Source organism: Myotis daubentonii, chromosome 6 (genome assembly GCF_963259705.1).
Source record: "Myotis daubentonii chromosome 6, mMyoDau2.1, whole genome shotgun sequence".
NCBI lineage: Eukaryota > Metazoa > Chordata > Mammalia > Chiroptera > Vespertilionidae > Myotis > Myotis daubentonii.
In genome coordinates, this window is record NC_081845.1 from 83817374 (window position 1) to 83838323 (window position 20950).

At 51.4% G+C, this 20950-nt stretch overlaps 1 protein-coding gene across 1 annotated transcript in view; it reads right to left on the reverse strand.

Annotated features, from left to right (window-relative positions):
* Nucleotides 1-1705: 1705 nt before the first annotated feature.
* The window catches only part of RUNX2 (RUNX family transcription factor 2), a 322789-nt gene continuing 303544 nt past the window's right edge, over nucleotides 1706-20950 (reverse strand). Inside the window, exon 8 of the mRNA XM_059701542.1 lies at nucleotides 1706-2975. Coding sequence (XP_059557525.1) covers nucleotides 2353-2975 — 623 coding nt within the window. The 3' untranslated portion in view covers nucleotides 1706-2352. The remainder of the gene's footprint in view (nucleotides 2976-20950) is intronic.

Consider the following 20950-nt stretch of genomic DNA (forward strand, 5'->3'; position numbering starts at 1 on the left):
AGTCACGGGTTCTGAACGTGGGATTTATATGTCAGCCCCTCTTTGTTTCTGAAAGATTTCATCTCAGCATTTTTATTTTCAACCTCATACCAAAGAAGTCCATTGAAATGAGAACAAAAGGCTGTGTGAAGGCGCCAGGAGTGGAAACCCGCCGCTGAAGCTCCCTGTTGCCAATGTAGCTGTTTCTTCAGCTAAAGAGCAGAGCGAAGGCCAGTGACTGTGGCCATGGATCCTCTTCCTGAAAAAAAGAAGGGGGGAATGCCTTGTCCCTCAGAGACCGAAGGGCAGCTCAGACCTCAGTGTGTGACTCTCACTCCCCCAGGGCCTCCTGACCCAGCACAGGAGAGGGGAAGTAGCAATACCCACGAGCCATAGAAGGGCATTGGGCAGACATCACCTCCATGTCTGGTCCTGATAGACCCTGGCAGCGCAGAGGCTGCCATGCCCACTGCACACAGATGAAGAGACTGAGGCCAGATGAAGAGAGGGGTGAAGTGGCTGTCCCAAAGCCTAGCCCAGGAAGCCTGGCCTCAATGGGACTGCCGTTTCCACCACCCTCTGCTACTTCTCCCCACCCCCTTCAAATTGTTGCCACAGTGGAACCTGATCACCTCCCCCCCCCCCCCCCCCCACTGTGTGAGCCTGGAGCTCCGGGCAGAAAGAAGCTTATTCTATTCATCCATGTGTCCCCAGGGTCAGCAGCAGTGTAGACACTCAGTTAAGGTTTGTTGAAGCTTCGTTGGAAGTGGGTGGCTAGACCTAATACGCCCTGGCTCAAAAAAAAAAACCAAAATAACACCTCCCCCAAGGAGCTGCAGTAAGAGCTGCAGGGAAAGTTTTGGTGAGAGGTTGAGCCATCTAGGCCACTGTGGGGTGCAGAGACAAGTGGCATTCCTGGGCAACAGCGGCAACTGGAAGCAGCAAGAATCCCACAGCAGACAGCCCCTCCCTACCCTCCCTACTGGCTCGCTACTCAGCATGTCTTGGGCCAGTAGCCTCAGCATCCCCCTGGAGCTGAGTGGAAATGCTGAGTCTCAGGCCTCACCGCAGAGCCACTGAGGCCCAAACCGCACCTCCACAAGCTCTCCAGGTGGTTCCTACGCGCAGAAACCAAACAGCCCGCCTCGGCGCACCAGCTGGGAGTCTGCAAATGCTCAGGGGTGGGATTGTACTCTGTGCCATGTGGTTTCTGCCCCCAGATTTGCTCCTGGAAGAAGAGCAGTATGTTTGCTTTGGGCAAACGATTAGACTTTATTAAAATTCTAATTCCAATAGGAAGGTGAGAGGGCCCTGGCTCGTTGTGGGAAGTCAGATCCTGGAAGCAACCGGTTATTCCAGATTTCTGAAATTCCATCCAGGTCTCAGCCTTGGGACACTGGCAGGATCTGGAGACATTTTCTGGTTGTCACCGTTGGGGAGGGTGCTATCCAGTGAACAAAGGCGGGGGATGCCGGCTTCCTCCATATGCCAGTCACTCCTGGCTGGGTTTCGGCTTCCATCCAGAGAAAAGGGGTGGGTTTACCAAACCAGGGAGATCAGGGGGTTTTAGGAAAGAATCATGAGAACCTTTCAAAGCTTCTTCTTCACAAGCATGGGGAAAGCTGGCCGAGACTGAAGGAGAAAGGAGGCTGGACACGCAGCTAGGAACAGGGAGAGCGGGCCCTGGGGAGGAAGAAACGCGGCAGAGAGGGCCGCTGCCAGGCAGTACATATAAAAACTTTATTACACAAAATATTTTCTTGTTCATAAGAACGACTTAAATACCCCGCCCTTCTCCAGATACATCAGTTTTTTCACTTCTCTATTTTCCAAACGTCTTGAAATGCGGTTATAATGAGAAAAAAAATAAATTTTCCCCAAACTTTTTTTTCTTTAAAGAAACATGTAAACGTTACCAGAGGTCGGATACACCATCAGCAACTCGAGAGAGGAAGGCTGGGGCTGCTGTGAACGGCTGCTTCTGTAACCCGCTGTGCACCTGCCCTCCCTCCACACTTCCCAGAAGTCACAGGCGCGGCCTGCGAAAGGCTGCTTCTCTAAGCATCTTTCCCACGCTCCCACTGCCGACTGGGGGCGCCCTTCCTGCCGGGAGTTCAAGGCCTTTTCCAGAACAAGAGAAGGGCCTGTGAGGGGCCTGGAGAGTCCAGAGGCGAGGGGCAGGCAGCCTGAGAGCTGAGAAAGCCTCGCCTGGGAGAGGTGTGGGCAGTGACATCATTTCAGATGGAAAGGCGCGTGGAGGTCCGTTCCCCTAAGTAGGTTGATAGAGTGATTCCCTCTTCTGCTGGGTTTGCTGGGCTGGGGGGTGGCGGACAGGATGCCGGGTGCCCTCCAGGGCCCCCTTCCTGAGGTGGTTCAGATGCCCAGCTGAGTGCCCGCTGCATTGTCATCCGCCCCATCAGGCAGGGGCTGGGGCTGGGGCCCCAGGGACGAGGCCAGTTTGGTGAGGGCCTTCGCTATGACGTCCAGGTGGCCGTTCATGGCCCGCAACTCCACCAGGATGTCCCCAACATTGGCTTCCAAGCTCGCAGGGGCGGCGGTGACCGGCGGAGCGGCGGGAGGCAGGGAGGTCCCCGGATCCTCTGCGCCCTCCTCCCTGGCCGATGCTCCCGGGCGCTGGGCGCGGCCCCTCTCAGGGCCCTGGACGGGCACCGGCCACTCCCGCTCCTCCCCGCGGCCGCCAGGAGGGGTGGCCGAGGGGCAGCCCGGCAGCCAGTCAAGGAGGCGCGGGGCAGCCTCTGGAGAGGAGGCCACTACAGAGTAGAGGCCGGTGCGCCTGGGGGCACCAGGGCCAGGGGGTGCAGGGGCTGTGGGGAACTGAGGGGGCAGCAGCGGGGGCAGCACGGAGGGGCCTGGAGAAAATGCCTGGGGCTCGCAGGAGGAGGAGGGGGAAGGCAGGGCGGTGGCGGAGGGCCCGGGCTCCTCAGAGGAAAGGAACAAGGTCGAAGACTGGGAGTCCAAGGTACTGGGCTCGGAATCTGCCAAGGAAGAAACGAGAAAGGGTCACTCAGGCATTATGGTCTGCTGCAAGCCCAGCTCTACGCTGGGGACTGAGGAAGAAGGTGGGAGAGCAACGTGGGCAGGTGTGGCCCAGCACTGGAATGCAGAGGCCGGGAGAGCAGCGGGGTCCCCATGGCACCTCAGCGGGTGAGGAGCACCCCTGGGGTCAGGAGAGGCGGCACTCCTGTGCAGACAGCAGAGAGTTCCAGGCAGGGCGGGAGCTGCAACCTCTTTGGAGGCAATCTTGCCCAGGACAGTGCGTGCAGACAGCAGAAGGAAGGCCCTTCCACTCCTCTCAGAAGCAGAAGTGGGTTAACCAGACAGCCCCTCGCTGCCCCAGCAAAGCCAGGCTCACAGAGGGGAGTTGAAAGGGTTTGGGGTCAGGAGCCAGAAGACCTTAGTGCCGATTCTCACTCTAAAAGACTTGATTTCATTTCCCCATCTGTACAGGAAGGCAGGACCCAGTGGCCCCTGGGGACCCTCCCAGGACCTGCCATCAGAGGTCTTCAACTTGAAGCCTTGATCTAAGTTCACAGTGGGCAGCACTTGACAAACCTACCTTTGCTGCTTCTCTCCCAATCCCCTGCCTCCAGGTAGAAAGTGGGTGGCAGGTCTTTGTGACTGGGCTTACCCGCCTCAGATCAAAGGACCCACATCAATGCCGATGACCTAACCCAACCGACTCAGCCACCTTGCTTGCTGCTGTGGGCACACGGTCCGTGCTCACCCTAGAAGCTGTTCTGCATTTTACCGGAGCCATGTCTCCGAGGCCTCTGCCTTCGGTTCTGCATTGTCTGTTTGGGTGCCCACCTGTACTCCCTGCCCTTCAGGGATTCCACGCCCTTCAAGGGCAGAACCTGCTTGGCTGCCTGGGTGTATGATGCCGGGGAGAGTGCCATGATGAGAGTCAATGAGTCGACACATCCCCCATTGCATGGGAACACGTGCGCTCTTAACACTCGTCATGGGTGAGCTGTTCTTTCGTCTGAGTCTGGCAGAGCCTCAGAGGAGCCCTAATCAGCTGGTGAGAGCTTGTTTCCTCACCCGTCCTGACTTCAGCTCCCAACAACGTCCTCGCAGGCCCCAGATGTCCGGTGCCCAGTTTGTGTGGTGGGGAGTGAGGTCTGATGGGACCAGGGAGGCAATTGTTCTCAGAGGGACAACCTTTGAGGAGAAGCCACCCACGTGCCTGCAAACCTCTCTGGTAGAGATGGCCCGGGCACTGTCTACTGTTGGCTTTCGTAGAGCTGCCGCTCCTCCACCAAAACATAACCCCTCGGGTATCTGTGATGATCTTATGTTGCAAACCAAGAATCACACACACCTCTGAGCACATGACTCCTGTGAGCTGGAAAGGATAAAGGAGAAACTCTCCAAACTGTTGGATCTGCTTTTGCTTGAGAAAGATGTTAATGAGCTTCACACATCCAGCTCTTGCAGCACACAAGAGCCCTTTATATGAAACCAGATCGAAGTTTTGTGTGTAAAATGGAATAGAGGCCAGCACGCAGAATGTTCTAGGGCAGCATTTCTCAAACTTGACTGTGCATGCCATTCCCCGGAGACATTGTTAAAGGGCAGGTGGTGATTCAGCAGGGCGGGGGTGGAGCCTGAGACCCTGCATTTCCAGCCAGCTCCCAGGTGATGAGGATGCTGCCGGTGGGGACCATAGCTGGGGTAGCAAAGGTATAAGCCAAAGAGACAAGCTTGGCAAATAAAGGCTAGGATTCATGATTGTAGACATCAGAGTAACCAGGTGTAGAGGAGCAACCTGGAAACCTAATATGATCATGAAAATAGTAATAGTGTTGATGCTGATGACCACTCAGCTGCCAGGGGAATAGGGAGGTGACCTCACCTGCCATTAGCTTAATAGCCTCCAGCAAAGCCTTGAACCATGAACACTGGCTTGAGGGGTGTGTGTGTGTGTGTGTGTGTGTGTGTGTGTGTGTGTGTGTGAAGATTCTTAAAGAGAAAAGCCCTTCACTGTTGTTTCAGCTAAAACTTCAAAAAAAAAACAACCTCAAGTTGTCAGGACTCACCCCCAACCTGAATGGCAAATAGAATTTAAAAACTAAACCAACTTTTGAGCAAGTACATCACCTTCCAGAACTTTCACCTAGCTGTCAGGAAATCCGGTGGCAGCAAAAATCTGGGCTAAATGATTTATAGGTCTCTTCCATCCACAACTGATCATTTTATCCCTGATTTGGGACATAAACTTTTGAATCAGTGACATCATTTTTATGCAGCTTCAGTGATTGCTACAAAATAATGTCAGGATCTTGCTGTTACAGACACTGCTCTTTGTGGAGGATGGGGGCTCTCAGGTGCAGAGGGTCGATTAATCAGACTCTTTAGTTCCTTCCTTCACCCCCTCACTTGGTCTCTGACCCTTATCCTGCTTTATTCGTCTCCTGAGAATGATGAGCACCTGACATTTTATGATTTTTTTGTTAACTAGAATGCAAGCCCTATGAAATGAGAGACACTGCTTATTTCATTCTCTGCTGCATCACCAGGGCCGAAATTGTGTCTGGCATAGAGTAGATGCTCAATAAATACTTGTTGAATGAATGCCATATAATTATCATCGGGCCAGAAATACAACTCCAAATGCAATAAACTGATCCAGCTGCATGTCGTTTACTCATTCGGTGCTTCGATTATTTATGGAGTCTATACAACATTTGGGACACACTTATACTAAAAAAAACTTATTCTTTGTTTATCTGACATTCTAATTTAACTGGGTGTCCCATATTTTATCTGGCAACCTTATGGGAAGTTGATTTTTTCATCCTGTCTCATAGAAGAGGAAACGAAAGCAAAGATGGGTTTGGTGTTTTCACAGAACTTCAGAGTTAGGAGAAATCTTTGTCATGACTGGATTAATTACTTAAGAGGTGTTTTCACGGAATTTCATAGTTAGAAGGAATCTTTGACGTGACTGGATGAATTACTTAAGACGTGGAGATGAAGGCCAGTGAGAGAAAGGAACTCGCTGTTTCATGACACAGCTGAGAACAGTCTCTTCTCTCCTTGTCATCTATCATTCAGTTACAGAACAAATAGGTACTGAGGGCCTACTATGTGCTAGATACTATACCAGGCCTGGTAAACACAGCCGGACCAGACAGCATCCCTGCCCTGAAGGAGTGTTCAGGTTGCCATCTGGGGGATCAGACTGGAGTAGAAATCCAAAACAGCTGCCCAGCAGATGGCCACCAGCTAGTAGTGAGCAGTGGCTTGCTCGGAAAGCTTGGAGCCTTGGCCTTTCTTGGGCATATTCGAGGCTGGTGTGTGAAAAGCTCAGACCAAGCTTCCCAGGTCTGGCACTCTTTTTTCTCCCCCCTGCCATCCCATCTCACTCACATACAATCAACCACTTGGGGGGGGGGGGGTGCTACTTCTTGAGATGGGGAAGATTAAGTTCAACTAAATGTCAGTGATTCTGGCTCCTGTTACTATCCTGCAAATATCTTCACAAAAGTCAGTTTTAAAAAGTGAATAATATATATGTAAATATATACCATATACATATTAAATATATATTTATATATCCTAGATGTTAAATATATGGTAAATATATATTTAATTGCAAATCAAAATTATGAATTGAAAGACATATTTAAAATATATATAAGAAAATATATGTAAATATATGTTGAAAATATATAACTGAAAAGCATTTAAGAAGTGTTCATTCTAGAAATGAAAGAATTGCAAATTAAAATAATCCTGATTATGAATTGAAATCATTATGAATAATGAGTTGCTATTTTTCACTTGTAAAATTTTCAAAGTATCCTCACGCTGATGCTCACTGCTGGCCAACTAGGCAGGGAAGACGCGTTCTAAGATATTGTTTGTGTTCGAGTCAGTCAGTACATCCTCTCCGGAAAGCAATTTACAAATACATGCTCCACTGCTTAGTGACACAAGGAAATTGCCAAATCGTATTATGTGGATGCCTTCAACTGCCTGTAAAAAACTGTGCAAAGTAACGATTCAGAGAAAACACATCTAGATGTTAGGCACGTGATGAGATTATACTTTTCCGAATTTTCAAAGATTTCTGCAGCCACCAGGCACAGATATGCCTTCCCTTGTCACTGATCTTTAGCAGAATGTGACCACTTCCTACCAAGCCTGCAGGGCACGGCCTTCTGACCACTTTCTGTCCAATGTGATTGCTGAATAAGGCTGAATCGTTTCTGGGCTGGCAACTGTTTTACCTTTTGTACACCCACTTGGCACCAACCTGGGGCTTTGGCTTTCTCTGCGGGGGTGGGTGCGGGGGGGGGGGGGGGGGGGAGGGGACCTGTGGAAGAGTTGAAGTGTAAGGCCAGAGGGCTATGGGAACCTGCCATTCATTTGCAAATGTGCCCTTATGATCATCTCCCTAAATCCTGTTCCTCTCCTTTTCTTCACCTTCTAAGTAAATAACCTTCCATTTGTTCATCCAAGCCTCCAGGACTAATCCTTGACCCCTCTCTTTCCCTAACCCCACCCCCGTCTGCCAGCAATGATTATAGGATAGGCTCTGCCTTCAAATATATCCAGTATCTGACCATTTCTCACTGTCTTCTCACTGTCTCCAGGCAGTGGCCCAACGACTGGGGCTGAGCTGAGACAAGAAAACAGGTCTCCTGAGTTCCTGTTCAATGTTTCCTCTCCACACCCAAGAGCCCACATGATCTGAACGAATCCTTTAGAATGCTCCCCTACTCACTGCATGTCCCAGCCCTCCTGGCCACCCTCCACCACTTGTTCCGGAAAATCATCTGCTGAGGTCTAGCTATTAGATAACAGCTAAATTTATTCATTAATTCATGCAACAAATATTCATTGAGCACCTACAGTATGTCCAGCAGAATGCTCCATCATGTGCAAAACCAGACTTAAATCTCATGGTGGGGGGACATGAAATCATCAAATAATTGCACAAACATGTAATTACAACAGTGACACAATCTACATGCTATAAACATCTGAAATAGAGGGTTGACCTAATGAAGGAAGATTCCATGAGGAAATGCTGATTGAGCAGAATCCCAAAGGATGAGTAGTTAAGCAAGAAGAGGGGGAAAATATTGAAGTGTAAGCAAGGGGCAGTGACAAGAGGGAATATTGCAAATATGTGGGCCTTGTAGAGAAAGCCAGAGTGACAGGAGTGTAGAGAGAGCAAGGTAAAGGAAGCATGAGGTAAGATGTTCAACAGGTGAACAGGGGTCTGGAGATGCAGCAGATAACATACACTGCCAGTTGTTATTCATTCTCCTCCTACACCTCCTTTTTAGCTGGACCATAGCACTTAGAATAAAGATTATATTTCCCAGCCTCTCTTCCAGCTAGCTCTAGCCATGTCGTTAAATTTGGGGCAGAAGGATGCAAGTAGAAGTGCTGTGTGCAATTCCTCCTTCCTGTGCCTGGAATTTGGTTGCAGTGGCTGGTGCTCAAGCAGCCTTCTTGGGCCATGAGGTGAAAACCATATGCTAAGCATGATAGAGCAGAGAACTGAATCCCTGATAACCTTGAGGAATTGCTCCACCAATCCTTGCTCATTCAACTGCAGGTTCTTCATATCTATTATATAAAAAGCTTATGGTCATCACGCCATCATGCCATAACGACCAATCAGCAGGAGGCTGTGTGCACGGGGTGGGTGGGGACTTGACTCTTGGAGGTGGGGGTGGGTTTCTGGATCCCGCCTCCCATGGCAGCAGCGGCCGCAGGAATCTTTCTGGATCCCGCCGAGCCGCGGGACTCTGGGTCCTGGGTCTTGCACAATTTCTCGTTCTTGGCCCATAGTGAGAAAATAAAATCTTATCTGTCCAAATCCCTGTTAAATTGGGTTTTCTGTGATAGCCAAACCAAATCCTGATACACGTGGCCTTGTTGAACTTGTTAAGGAGTTTTGTCATTATCCTAAGCAATGGAAAGCTTTGGAAAAGTTTTAAGCATAAGGGTGTGTGTGTGACATGATTAGTTCTGTTTTTTTAAAAGTTCACCTGGCAGCACTGAGCAGTGGGTAGACGGAACAGGAGCAGGGAGACCAGTAAGGAGGTTCCAGGTGCAGGTGAGAAATTACAGAATGACAGTGGCTTTTGTTAGAGCTGTAGCTCTGGGGATGCCGAACAGTAGATTCTACAGAAAGTTGGGACATGGAAACATTAAGACTTACTATCGGCAGGGAGAGGAAAAGGAGACAAAGAAAAATGGGTACCCTAGCTGGCTGCTGTTTCAGTGCAAGATCCCAGAAATTCTGACTGCAGAAGGGGAACTTTCCCTTTCTGGTTCTCTGGAGTCTGGGTGGCCCCTTCCAAGCCCACACCCAGCCCTCCAGCATAGCTCAGCTCTGACACACCTCACCAGAGGCGGCCCTCGGGAACAGTTTCCCAGGAGCCTGGAGGGAGGAGAAACTGGGTAGCCTTAGGGAACCAGAGAGGCAGAGGTCTGTGGGAAGAGGACCAGACCTGTCTGCGGGAGAAGCGACGTCTCTCAGCACGACGGCCGGGCCCCTGCCTTTGATGGTTCAGACTTGGCTGGGTTGCTGCCTGCTCCTTTCAGATGCCCGGCACACAAAAGGGAGGGTTGAGTGTCTGATGAACTCAGCCCAATAATATTCGCTTCTTTTATTTTCCAGGAACGTCATGAGAACCACAGGGCAATCTTCTGGTTTTAAGACCTGATGAGTCAAGTCTACAAATACCTCTGACTCAATCTGATCCCAAGTTCTCACCAGGCATCTCTCAGGAACGTGGCTCAGCAGGAGGGCAGCCCCAGCAGGGGAGAGGAGGGCTGAGGAGGGCTGGCTGTCCTGGAGACAAGGGGATTCCCGACTTGACACTGACCATTCCCACAATAGGAGCCAACATTTACTGAGTGCTCACTGTCTCCATGCTACGTGTTAAATGATCTCTTCTCATCTGTGTGGCACACTATGAAGTAGGTTCTGTTCTCAGTCCCATTTTACTGTTGGGAAAACTGAGGCTCTGCTGTGTTAAGAACCCTGCTCACCGTCACAGAGCTGGGGTGTGAGTCAAGGCAGCTGATGCCAGAGGCCAGTCCATGTGAAGGAGGGAAAGTGCTTTCTGGGGTTTTTGCAGGCAGGGAAGGAGGGCTGAGAAGGAGGTTAACATCTGTAGAGGGTCTGCTACACTTAAGGCCTGTGATCTGCATTTAAAATCACCTGGAGAGCTTTGTAAATATTATTGATGCCCCCAAACAATTACATTAGGATCTCCAGGGCTGGTGCCCAGGCATCCTGCATTTTAAAAGCACCCAGGTGATTACACTGATACCCAGCTAGGGTTACTCAACAATGACCCTCAACCCATTTGCAAATGGAGAAATTGAGGCTCTCAGAGTTTGGAGAGTTTGGACAAAGCCTATGGCTGACAAGACCCATGTCCCAAAGTTGGTGGCTGACTCCCCCATCAGTGCTCATCATGTTGACCCATTCTCTCTCATATCTGGGCCTCTTCTATTTTGAAAATGTGTGAATTTTTTAAATGTAAACCTCTTCTGCAGTTTGCATTTTTTTTTTTTTTGGTTCAAGTTCAAGTGCTATTTAGCCAGTTGCCTGAGAGTAGCAGTGCAGTCTATAGCCACTGAGTAGGATGGGCTGGCCCAGGGGTCACTGAAACCATGGCCTTGGCTTCATCCAGACTCTGCTACAGCCAATGGACCAGATCCTCCAAAGTGATGCCCAGGACGTGCCCTCTGACTTTCCCAGGAGGAATGCTGCCAAACCACTGTAGTGCCAGCCTCTGAGGGGCCACCCTCTGGGTTCAGAAGGCCCAGCCCTGGGGAAGTCCTCAGTCTCTATTTCTTGCAGCATTAGTGACTTCCCAAGGAGCGACACAGGAAAAGTCATTGCCCCTTTATTTCAATGTGAAGTATCCAGCCTCTAATTTCCTAGTGGCTGGGGGTGGGGCTAATGAGGAGTATTCATCATCAAGCGAGTTACTAGAGCAAAGTAGCTGGGAAGGGAGAAGGGCAGCCACAGGGACTGACTCAAACAGCCCAGAGGTGCTCCTGCCCGTAGAGCACCTTTGAAGAAGGGGAGAAAAGGAAGGGGAAGCAGGTACCATACGTCCATGTTCATAGCAGCATCCTTCACAAGAGCCAAAAGGTGGGCGCTGCCCCAGTGTCCATGGATGAATGAATGAATAAACAAAATGTGACATGTACAATGGACTATCATTCAGTCTTAAAAAGAAAGGACATTTTCATAGAGGCTACATGGATGAACCTTGAAGACATTATGCTAAATAAAATAAGCCCGTCACAAAAGCCAATACACAAAATATTGTATGATCCCTCTTGTGTGAGATCCCTGGGTAGTCAATTCATAGAGGGAGAAAGGAGCACAGTGGTTGCCAGGAACTGGGCTGGGGGGTTGGGGGGCGGGGGTAGATGGAGAGTTACTGTTTAATGGGTGCAGAGTTCCGGTTGGGAGACTGAGGACTTCCAGAGATGATGAGGGTGATAATTGCCCGACAGTGTGAAGATACTTAATGCCACAGAACTGTACACTTCAAAACGGTTAAGATGATAAATGTTAAGCTGTGTATAATTTACCACAATAATAAATAATAAAATGGGTGGGGCGAGGTATGACAACTGAATTCACAATTTTATCCAAACACTTGAAAGAAGGTCTATATATGACATTTCTGGGAGTTTTGTAAAATAGGAAGAGAAAAGAACTAATAAAATAAATTGTTGCTGAGAACATTATAGGTCGGATGAGGGTTGAGCACCCCAAGGAGCCCTAAGAATGAGGGTCACTTACTCAGTCCTGGACCTAAACATTCTAAGATGTCTCCTTTTCTGTTACCAGGGTGAAAGCCTCTAAAATAGCTTTGTTGATACTGTGTGGACAAAGGCTGGAAGAAAGTACAGTCCAGAGCCTGACACTCTTAGATCCACTTTTAGACCTATTCTGCTTTCACAAGCAAGGTGACTTTTTAAAAAATATATTTTTATTGATTTCAGAGAGGAAGGGAGAGGGGAGAGATGGAAACATCAATGATGAAAGGGAATCATTCATCGGCTGCCTTCTGCACGCCCCTTACTGGGGATCGAGCTGGCAACCGCGGGCATGTGCCCTTGACTAGAATTGAATCTGGGACCTTACAATCCACAGGCTAATGCACTATCCACTGAGCCAAACCAGCTAGGGCGAGCAAGCAAGGTGATTTTAACCCTTCAAGCATTCCACAGCAAGCCTCTGGCTCCTCAGGGTCACATATTCTGATTAGCACCACTGGCCACAGAAAAAAGGAGGGAGTTGTTCCAGTTCAAGAGCCGATGGTCCTGAGCCAGAGTTATAGCTGCTCCATTGCTTCCTCTTCACTCTGCTCAATCATTCCTTGAAGGTACTGGGCACATTCCCACCTCAGGGCCTTTGCACGTCCTTTTCTTTCTATCTGGAATGCTACTCCCTTGGATATCTGCATGGCTCACCCCTCACATCCTTCAACCTTTTCTCAAAGTCACCTTCTCAAGGGACTGTTTCTGGACACCTAGTTGAAAGTGCCACCCCGACCCCACCACATCAGCTTTCGGTCCCCCTTGCACTGCTCAGCCGATGCTTGGGACCCTCTCCCACTTGTATCCCCAGGGCACTCCAGGTGGAGGGAATTACATGTGCAAATAAATGCATGAGGCTTGGCAGACTGTGGCCTGCAAGGCAGTTTGAAATGGCTGGAAGGTGGGGTGCACAGGCCTGGGAGACTCGCATGAAATGGCTTAAAAGATAACAAGGGCAGACAGCTGAGGAGCTTGTCTGCGAGAAACTAAGGAATTTGAACTCTGGCAGGCCATGGGGAGTCCAGGAGGGGATTTAAATCCGAGAGTGAGAGATTTGATTTGCAATTTTAAAAGATCACCCTGGCAGCCAGCAGTGTGGAGGCTGAACAGGAGGGGGTGAGGTTGGAGGTGAGAAGGCCAAATGTAAAAGTAACATCTTGCACATTCAAGGAGCTAACATGATATTACAGCAGAAGAAAGCACAAGAGTGAAGTCCAGCCAACCGCTATAGGAAGCAATTGGCTTTTTTTTTTCTCGGAACAGATTGCATTTCAGCAAAAAGAAACTTTCCTGCCACCCTTTACGACCCTGCCGGTGAAGGCTGGCTCCTGCCCTCGCTCGAGTTGGCCACCCTGGGTCTTGCATGCATCAGCGTTCAATAAAAGCAAGTGTGGGCTTTATGGGATTGTTTGCTAAGCCCCGAGCCAGGCTTTTCCACTCCCTTCAGCACGGCTGCTCTGCCAATTTCTAAGTTGGCTGTTTCTCACATATAGGGTGTGAGGGATATCTCTATGCGTCTCTCTGAACACATCCATTTGGAAGGAGACATGGGTGACTACATATAATATCTTTCTGTGATTTTTTTGAAGAGATGTTTATACAGCCTGTATCTTCCATGGCACAAGCCTTTCCGTAGTAGAGTATGGAGACAGGAAGAGAAAGAATGAAAAAGCTATTCCCACACCATAACCGACTTGGGCTCATGAAGGAAAATTCAAAATAGATTATGTTCCTCAGCTATGCCTCCAGGGTTGAACCGTTTCCAAATCAACCCATTTAATTCTTCCTCCTGGACGGTCACTCACCTTTGAACTTCACTTTTTAAAGATGATCGTTAAAAAATATAAATAACACGGCACAGACCAGACCTGCCCAAGCCCATGCGCCCTGCCCCTCCCCCTCCAGAGAGAGAGTGCACCAAAGGGGCCATCTCGCTTGTAAAAACAGGGCTGCCTGATGCACTGGATGGAAAGAGCGGGTTGTAAAGTCGGCATTTTGGCTTTAACAAGGCCGGGAAGCCCAGAGCAGAGCCAGCTGGGTAGTCTGAGCAAACCCAAGGATATTAGAACCTGGGGTCACAGGGAGCGGGCCGCCACCAGGAATGCGGGGAGGGGAGACAGTCTGGCGGGGCTGGGGGAACAACCAGAGCCCATGCTGCCAGCTCCTCGAGGTCAGTCCACGGTGGCGGGACGCAAGGCGGGAACATGCCGTGCCCGGCCACCCAGGGCTCACTCTGCCCTCTTCACACCCAGAGGCTCCAGGACCCCCGGGTGTGGCAGGCAGGCACAGGTGCGCGCTCACCAGCGCGGCTGGGACAGCATCTTAGGGAAAAAGCCCCCTTGCCAAGCTGTCACCCCAGCCCCAGTGAGAAAGGAGTGGGGCACCGCCTGGAGAGGAGGGAGGGATGATGGCCCATTGCCCAAGGCAACACCCAGCCGGTTCTGGACCAGGGTGTTCCGTACGGCAGTGGCAGGGCAGAGGAACGGGATCCTCCAGGACCCTCCACTGTCATGTGGACCAAGTGACAGTGCCCAGCCCTGGATGCCTGGTGCACATCCAGGGAGTGGACTGGATCCGTCAGTCATCCCTGCGGCCCGGGCAGCAGACCCTGCTCTTCACAGTGGATGCCTCTGGTGTTGTTGCCACCACCCCCTCCCGCCCTGACCCCTGCAGAGCCCTAGCAGGTTCCCTAATTGCCCATCCAGGCACTTTTAACACCCAGTCCTTCCTTTCTCCTGAGAATTCCTCGGAGGTTAGCCCTCCCGGCCACGCCGCTGTCTCTCCTCAGGGTAGCTTTCCTACTCTGGGTCCTCGCTTTCCCTTTTCTTCCTTTCATGCCATTCCTCCTAAGGATGACGCTCCGTGCCAGGCTCGGTGATCCACAAAGCTTCGGCGAGCAACCCCAACCCTAAACATGGCCCTGTCCATGGGAGGCAGAGGTCGGGGCATCTTGCTTTGCCCAGGAGGAAAGATGTTGCTCCCCAAGGGGAAAGAAAGCGGGGGGGGGGGGGGGGCAACTTTACAAAATAAAAGTCTAGAGTGAAGCAGCAGACCAGCTCTGCTGCCCCCGGCACTGGGCTTGAGGCGCACTCTGCAGCCCTGGCCAGGCCTGCGCAGACCCCGCCTGCCACCGGCCTGCAGACGCCCCTGAAGTGCTTCGATGTTTCCTTTTCAAGAATGTGCTCGGCCTGACCCCACCTGTGCTCTCGCTGCGCGGTTGGCAGAGGGGGGAATGAGAGCGCGGGCCGGGAATTTCCTGACCTCTGTGAAGTTCTCTCAAGATGTGGCTGTGAGGCAGTGCGATGCGCAGGGAGGCAGGTGCAGCTTACAGTGCCCCCCCACCCCCTCCTCTCCTGCCCCCGCCTCCGGGCCTGCCTGAAAAGCACCTCCCTGCTGAGTGACTGAGGATGAAAACCCCTAGGTCCCCCCACTCTCCCTCCATACTGTCCCCAAACTGGAGGAGCTAAGGAAACTATAGTTACACCACTTAATCTATATTTATATAATTATAGATTTATATTACATATTTATGAATTTATTAGAACATATATAATACATAAACATATATTAATGTTATAATGTATTTATATTATATAGTTATATATATATTGAGCTTTATTTAAGCAGGACATTAATATTGTCTAAAAGTACAGAAAAAATCTCTATGCCGTTTCAAAATTAAGGTCTCTTGCCTGATTTTGTTGCTCTTTATATATATGTGGGGTATTCAGAGAACAGGAGGGAGAGGGAGAAGAGGAACAGAGCAGAGAGGAGCCCCACTGCTCAGATCTGCAATGTCCTGACAAGCTCTGGGGACCTAGGACAGCCCCTGAGAGGTCCAGTGAAACGGACCAGGTGGGTAGGTAGAATTATCCGTTCATTTTTTATTGTGGGTGGCAGCTAACCTGAAACAGTCAGACAAAGTGGAGTCACTATAATTTCACTTGGAAATTGTCCGAGGACCAGGACTGACCAGCACTTGCCAGGGAGGTGGCGGTTTACCATTAGCCCAAGGGTTTGGAGGGAAGGGCTTGGAGCGGTGACATCCTTCCAAAGATCCGGGAGTGGAAATGAAGGGAGTGTTGAAAGGGGACCACTGAACGTCTACGGAGCCTGGCCCCACGCAGGGCTGTTGGGAGCTTAGGTGGAAGCATGTTACAAACCGTCAGTGCTCCCCAGCCAGCTAAGACTCTTGATAGTCCCATCATTAGGGTGCATTCACACGCCAGCGCAGGACCAAGAAGATGCAGGCCTTGCAGAAACAGAGCCTAGAATGTGTACTGTCCTCGTGAGTTAGGGGCCAATACATTCATTCTTGTCTTTCAAATGCAGACAATGATGAGTGGACACCAAGTGAGGTGCATAGGCGCCGATGAAAATGAGGCACCCATGCCCTGAAGCATGGGCCCCTCTGCCCACACCCCACCCCATCACCTCCCTCTACCCAGGCCCTGGGAAGAGCCGGGGCCTCAGGGATTGTGAGCACAAGAAAGCCTAACTTGGGAAGGAAAATCCCAACTTGAAGCAAACGCTCACAGAGCTCTTAGCACCGCCTGCCCTCTGAGGTGAAGGTAAGAGAAACGTTTTCTGGGGCCTTTCAGCCCAGCCGAGGAAGGGATTCTCCCTCTCTCCACTCCCTTCCTCCCCGGCCTACCTGCCTCCCTTCCCTCAGCGTACACCATCAGTTTTCTTTTCCTTCTGGGGAAAAAAAAATCAATTTTTCTGAATTGCTGCCTCTTACTGTGGAGATGGCAAAACAAGAGCATCAAACGAGGCCATTGGGCAAAAAGGAACCAAATCCTAGTGAACTGTGATTTTTAAATTAAAAAAATATATACTGTGTATTTTGTATTTTATTATATATTTCTTATTTGAACATTATTTTATTCTAGTTTTAAGGTAACCTCTAGGTTTAATTTATTGTAACATTGATGGAACCTTTCCCTTCACCAGCCGACCACGCACCACTTCGCCTGCTGGGAAGCGGGCGCTGGGCCGCCTGGCACTCCTCTCGCACCCACGGGCTCTGGGAACATCTCCCAGACTCTCGGTGCGGCCTTCACCTCTATAAAATGGGCAGAATGACACGCCTCCTCCCACAGGTGCGCCATGAGGCTGTGATTGCAAACTTGGGAAGTGCTCTAAGGGCCTCGGATTAAAGGAGTTACATGAGAAGAAAAGATCATTCCAGAGTGGACTTCTGCTCAGTTGTGGCCACCTGTGCCTTTCCCCCGTCCCCCCCACCCCACCCCCTCCCCCCCACTCCCCCCCCTCCCCCCACACTCCACCCCCCTCCCCCTCACCCCTGTCCACAGGACTTGGAAGGAGTGCCGGCTGATGAGGTCTTCAGAAAGCCTCTTCAGCGGTTCTCAACCTGTGGGTCACGACCATCGGAAAACACATAGAGCCTATCAGATATTAACATGACGATTCATAACAGTAGCAAAATTACAGTTATGAAGTAGCAACGAAAATAACTTTATGGTTGGGGGTCACCACCACATGAGGAACTATATTAAAGGGTCGCGGCATTAGGAAGGTTGAGAACCACGGATCGCTTGTCTTGCTTTTCTTTACTTTTTTAGCGAACCCGTGGGCTACTCTTCTTTTCTCCTTCTTCGTGCAGCCGAACCTCTCCCTCCTCACAGTCTCATGAGCAGAGGAGCCAGATGGTTGGAGATGGACCTTTCCCGTGTCTTGTTTTCTCTCGTTCTCTCGCCCCTGCTTCCCCTTGGCCGCCGCTCCCCGCACCTCCCGTTTGCAACATGCCGCACATTTTCGTCACTTAAGACAAAGTTGACTCTGAGCCCTTGGCCATAGAATTTGCTTCTGCTCTTGGACTGGCAGCCCAAACCGGGTACTGAATCAGCTCACTGGAAGCCAGTCTGTGCGGCCCGGGGTGCGGGTCACTGTCGTGGCGACGGCTCAGCGCCCCGCTGCCCGGGAGGCTCTCCGCACTCAGGGCTTCCCGGCAGCGGCTCACACGGGGAATGTGGGCAAATGCCCAGGCAGCTGCCGGGCCGGCGTGAGCCAGCGGCCAAGAATGCCCCTCGCCCCGGCACAGCTGCGCCCTCAACAGGTGCTGCCTGGCTGCTGGCTGCTCACGATGTGTCACATCCTCCTTGGGCACATCCCTGACCAGAGCCACACGCCCTGGCCAGTCCAGAGGCCGCAGGGATGTGAGCACAAGATGGTCCGCAGGTGACAAAAAGCACCCAGAGCCATGTCTCCGCCACCCTCCTGCCTCCGCGTGGGGCTAACTGACCTCCCTGCCTGGCCTCTCAGGAAACGAAGTGTCCACAGAGAAGGGAACAGCTGCCCCTTCACTGGCTGGCTCTGCACAGGGCACCCAGCCCCATGCCAGCCTCACCGAGAGTTCTGCCAGGGCCCTACTGCACTGCTCCCACAAACTGGAAGAGCCAGTGAGGGAAAACGAGTCTGAGCCTGGGGACAGGACCCAACCAGGGCCCCTTGCCCCTTCCTGCCCTTCACCTGCTCCTCCCAGCCCACCATGTCCTCTTCCCCCTCTCCTACTGGTCTCCAATCCCATGCAGCCTGCCTTCCCCTCAGGGACAGTTAGTTACCTTGGTGTGTGTGTGTGTGTGTGTGTGTGTGTGTGTGTGTGTGTTGCCTCCTCAGCAAGATAAGAAAAGGGATCCCCCCAACAGTGGTATATTCATCCCTGCAGAAATGAAAACTAAATCAGAAAAACATCACATGTTAAATGTGTGTGTGTAAAAATCTCCTATCCCAATCCTATATAATAAACGGCTAATATGCAAATTGTCCCCTTGACCGAGAGTTCAACTAGAGGTTCGACCAGGGGGCGGGGCCGGCCAACCACCCTAGCCCTCCCCCCGCCCCTCCCCCCCACCCCCACCCCCCGCTGGCCCCATCCCAGATCGCTCCCCCCCACCCCGATTGGGGCCAGGGCCAGCCAGACCTCACCCATGCACAAATTCATGCACCGGACTTCTAGTATCTTATACTTTGGGAAGCAACTTATATTTGTGTCTTTCTTAGCTGTATTTACTTTATGTTATCACCTGTATTTTACTTTATTTTTTTTTTACTGTGTTTTATTTTATATTTCCCACTCACTGTAAATGGAGTTCTATGAAAATTTAGTTCCATGATCAAGGAATGCTAGCATAGTCTGAGCTGAACAAAGTTAAATGGTTTCCTCACTGTAGACTTTTCAGGACCTTAACTTGATAAAGGGCATGGCAGGCATCCATGAGAGAGAGGGATTTCCAAGCTCACCTAACCTAGAAGTCCCCTTTGTGGAGGAATATTTTGAGGGACTGATATCCCTGTGGCCAATGGGGCAAGAGAACTCAGCTCCTCTCTTGAATTCTGTACAATTCTACCCTGGGCAGGCCGACACTTAATAAAAACCAGCACCTCCCCTTACTTCAAGCCAGAAGGACAGAGACTCTTCTTCTAGAACCTATGACTGCCCCAATGGGAAGAGCTCAAGTCTTTGCTCAGGGATGCTTCAGCTGGGATAATCAAGGGATACCCATAGCCCACACGAAGCCCCCCATACAAAGCCACACCCCTCAGTTTGCCACCAGCAGTGCCAGCATAAGGGCAACCAAAGCCCAGAATAGTACAGATCTGGCCCTGGGCTGTGAGGAATCTTTTCATTACAACTCCACCCTCCACTGCCCACTTTCTTGGACCTGCTCTAACTTCTTTTGAGTTCCTCATTCATCAACTCTCACCCCCTGGCTCCCGGAGGCCTCACTTTGGTGGTCCATGAGACAAGGACCTGGGATCTGGGCCCTGGTTCTGGAAGCCTCCAAACCCCCCTCCAGCCTGGACATATGTCCATTGGCCAATTTTTTTCCCCTTTAAACCAGGGGAAGAGAGGAGTGGTCTCCAGCCTCCTGGGATTAGGGGGCTGGGGTGTAGGAGCACTGTCAGGGCCAAGCCGAGGACAGGCCAGGGAGTCTGGAGATGCCAGGCAGGTCCCGCAGAGCCCTGCCAGCATGGGTGCTCTGAAGAACAGAGTGCCCTTGGCAGAGGCAGCTGTCGGTGGGGCGCTAACGCCCATGATTTCCTCCTCCTTTCCCTGGCGCGTCCCTGCAGAGGGGTAGGAATTAGGCAAGAACCAGGCAGACAGTATCCTCTGGACAACCTTCAGGGCTGCTAAGAATCACAGCAAGCATCTGCAAGCCAACGCATGTTCCTTCCTCTCCCTGGGCATGTGCGCCCGATGAGACAGCGAGGGAAGCACGGCTCCTCTGAGTGACCTCGGTGTAGTCACTTGGCGGCGGGGAACCTCAGTGAGTTCGTCTGCGATGTGAGCATAGCGGTCCCCTCCTGGCTGTCCCATGGGGGCCTTCTGAGATTCACGGCGGGGAGAGGGGGCCTGAGAGATCTGAGGCCTCGTCTCACTCCCATCGTCCCAAAGCTTTCCATCTTGCTGCTCAGCCTCTCTTCCCCACGCAGATCAAATCCAGACTCCCTCTGTGCCCACACAGGAGGGGAAGGAGACCCCATGGTCCTCCCTCCTCCGATTCCAATTCGAAAGCTACATGGCATGGAGGGAGTCCCTGTTTGCCTAACCTGGGACACACTGCACCTCCGAGCCCCTCCCTCACCACGGGCCCCTCCCTCACCACGGGCCCTGCTATAATGGTGCTAGGTGTCCTGTCACTTCTGAAAAGCCCTTTCCTGGGAAGCTCTCCAAGGCTGTGGCAGAGAAAATGGTACCCTGACCCTATGGAGGTTTAACCCAAGGTGGCCACTCCTCCCCTTTCCTAACTGGTGCATGTGGAGTGAGAGGGCAGGCCCAGCATAGGAGGGCAGGGTGGAGGAGAGGACAGGATGGGCTCCTTTCTGCCCCTTCCTCACTCCCTCAGGCCCATCTCCAGGACACGGCTTCCAGTTTCAGCCTTTCGCCCGGCATAACTCAAATGGAAGCTCAGGATTAGATGTCTTTCCCGGGACAGAAGAGCCCGCCAGAACATCCAACGTGCTCAGCACAAGGCTCCCTGGGCCTGGGCAGTGGCCCCTTTATCCTCCAGATCGTAACTTGCAAAGCCTTTACCACCCCAATCTCGGACTTCAGGGTGTGTAGACCAAGTCCCGGCCCTTCACACACCCTCTCTCTGCAGAGATC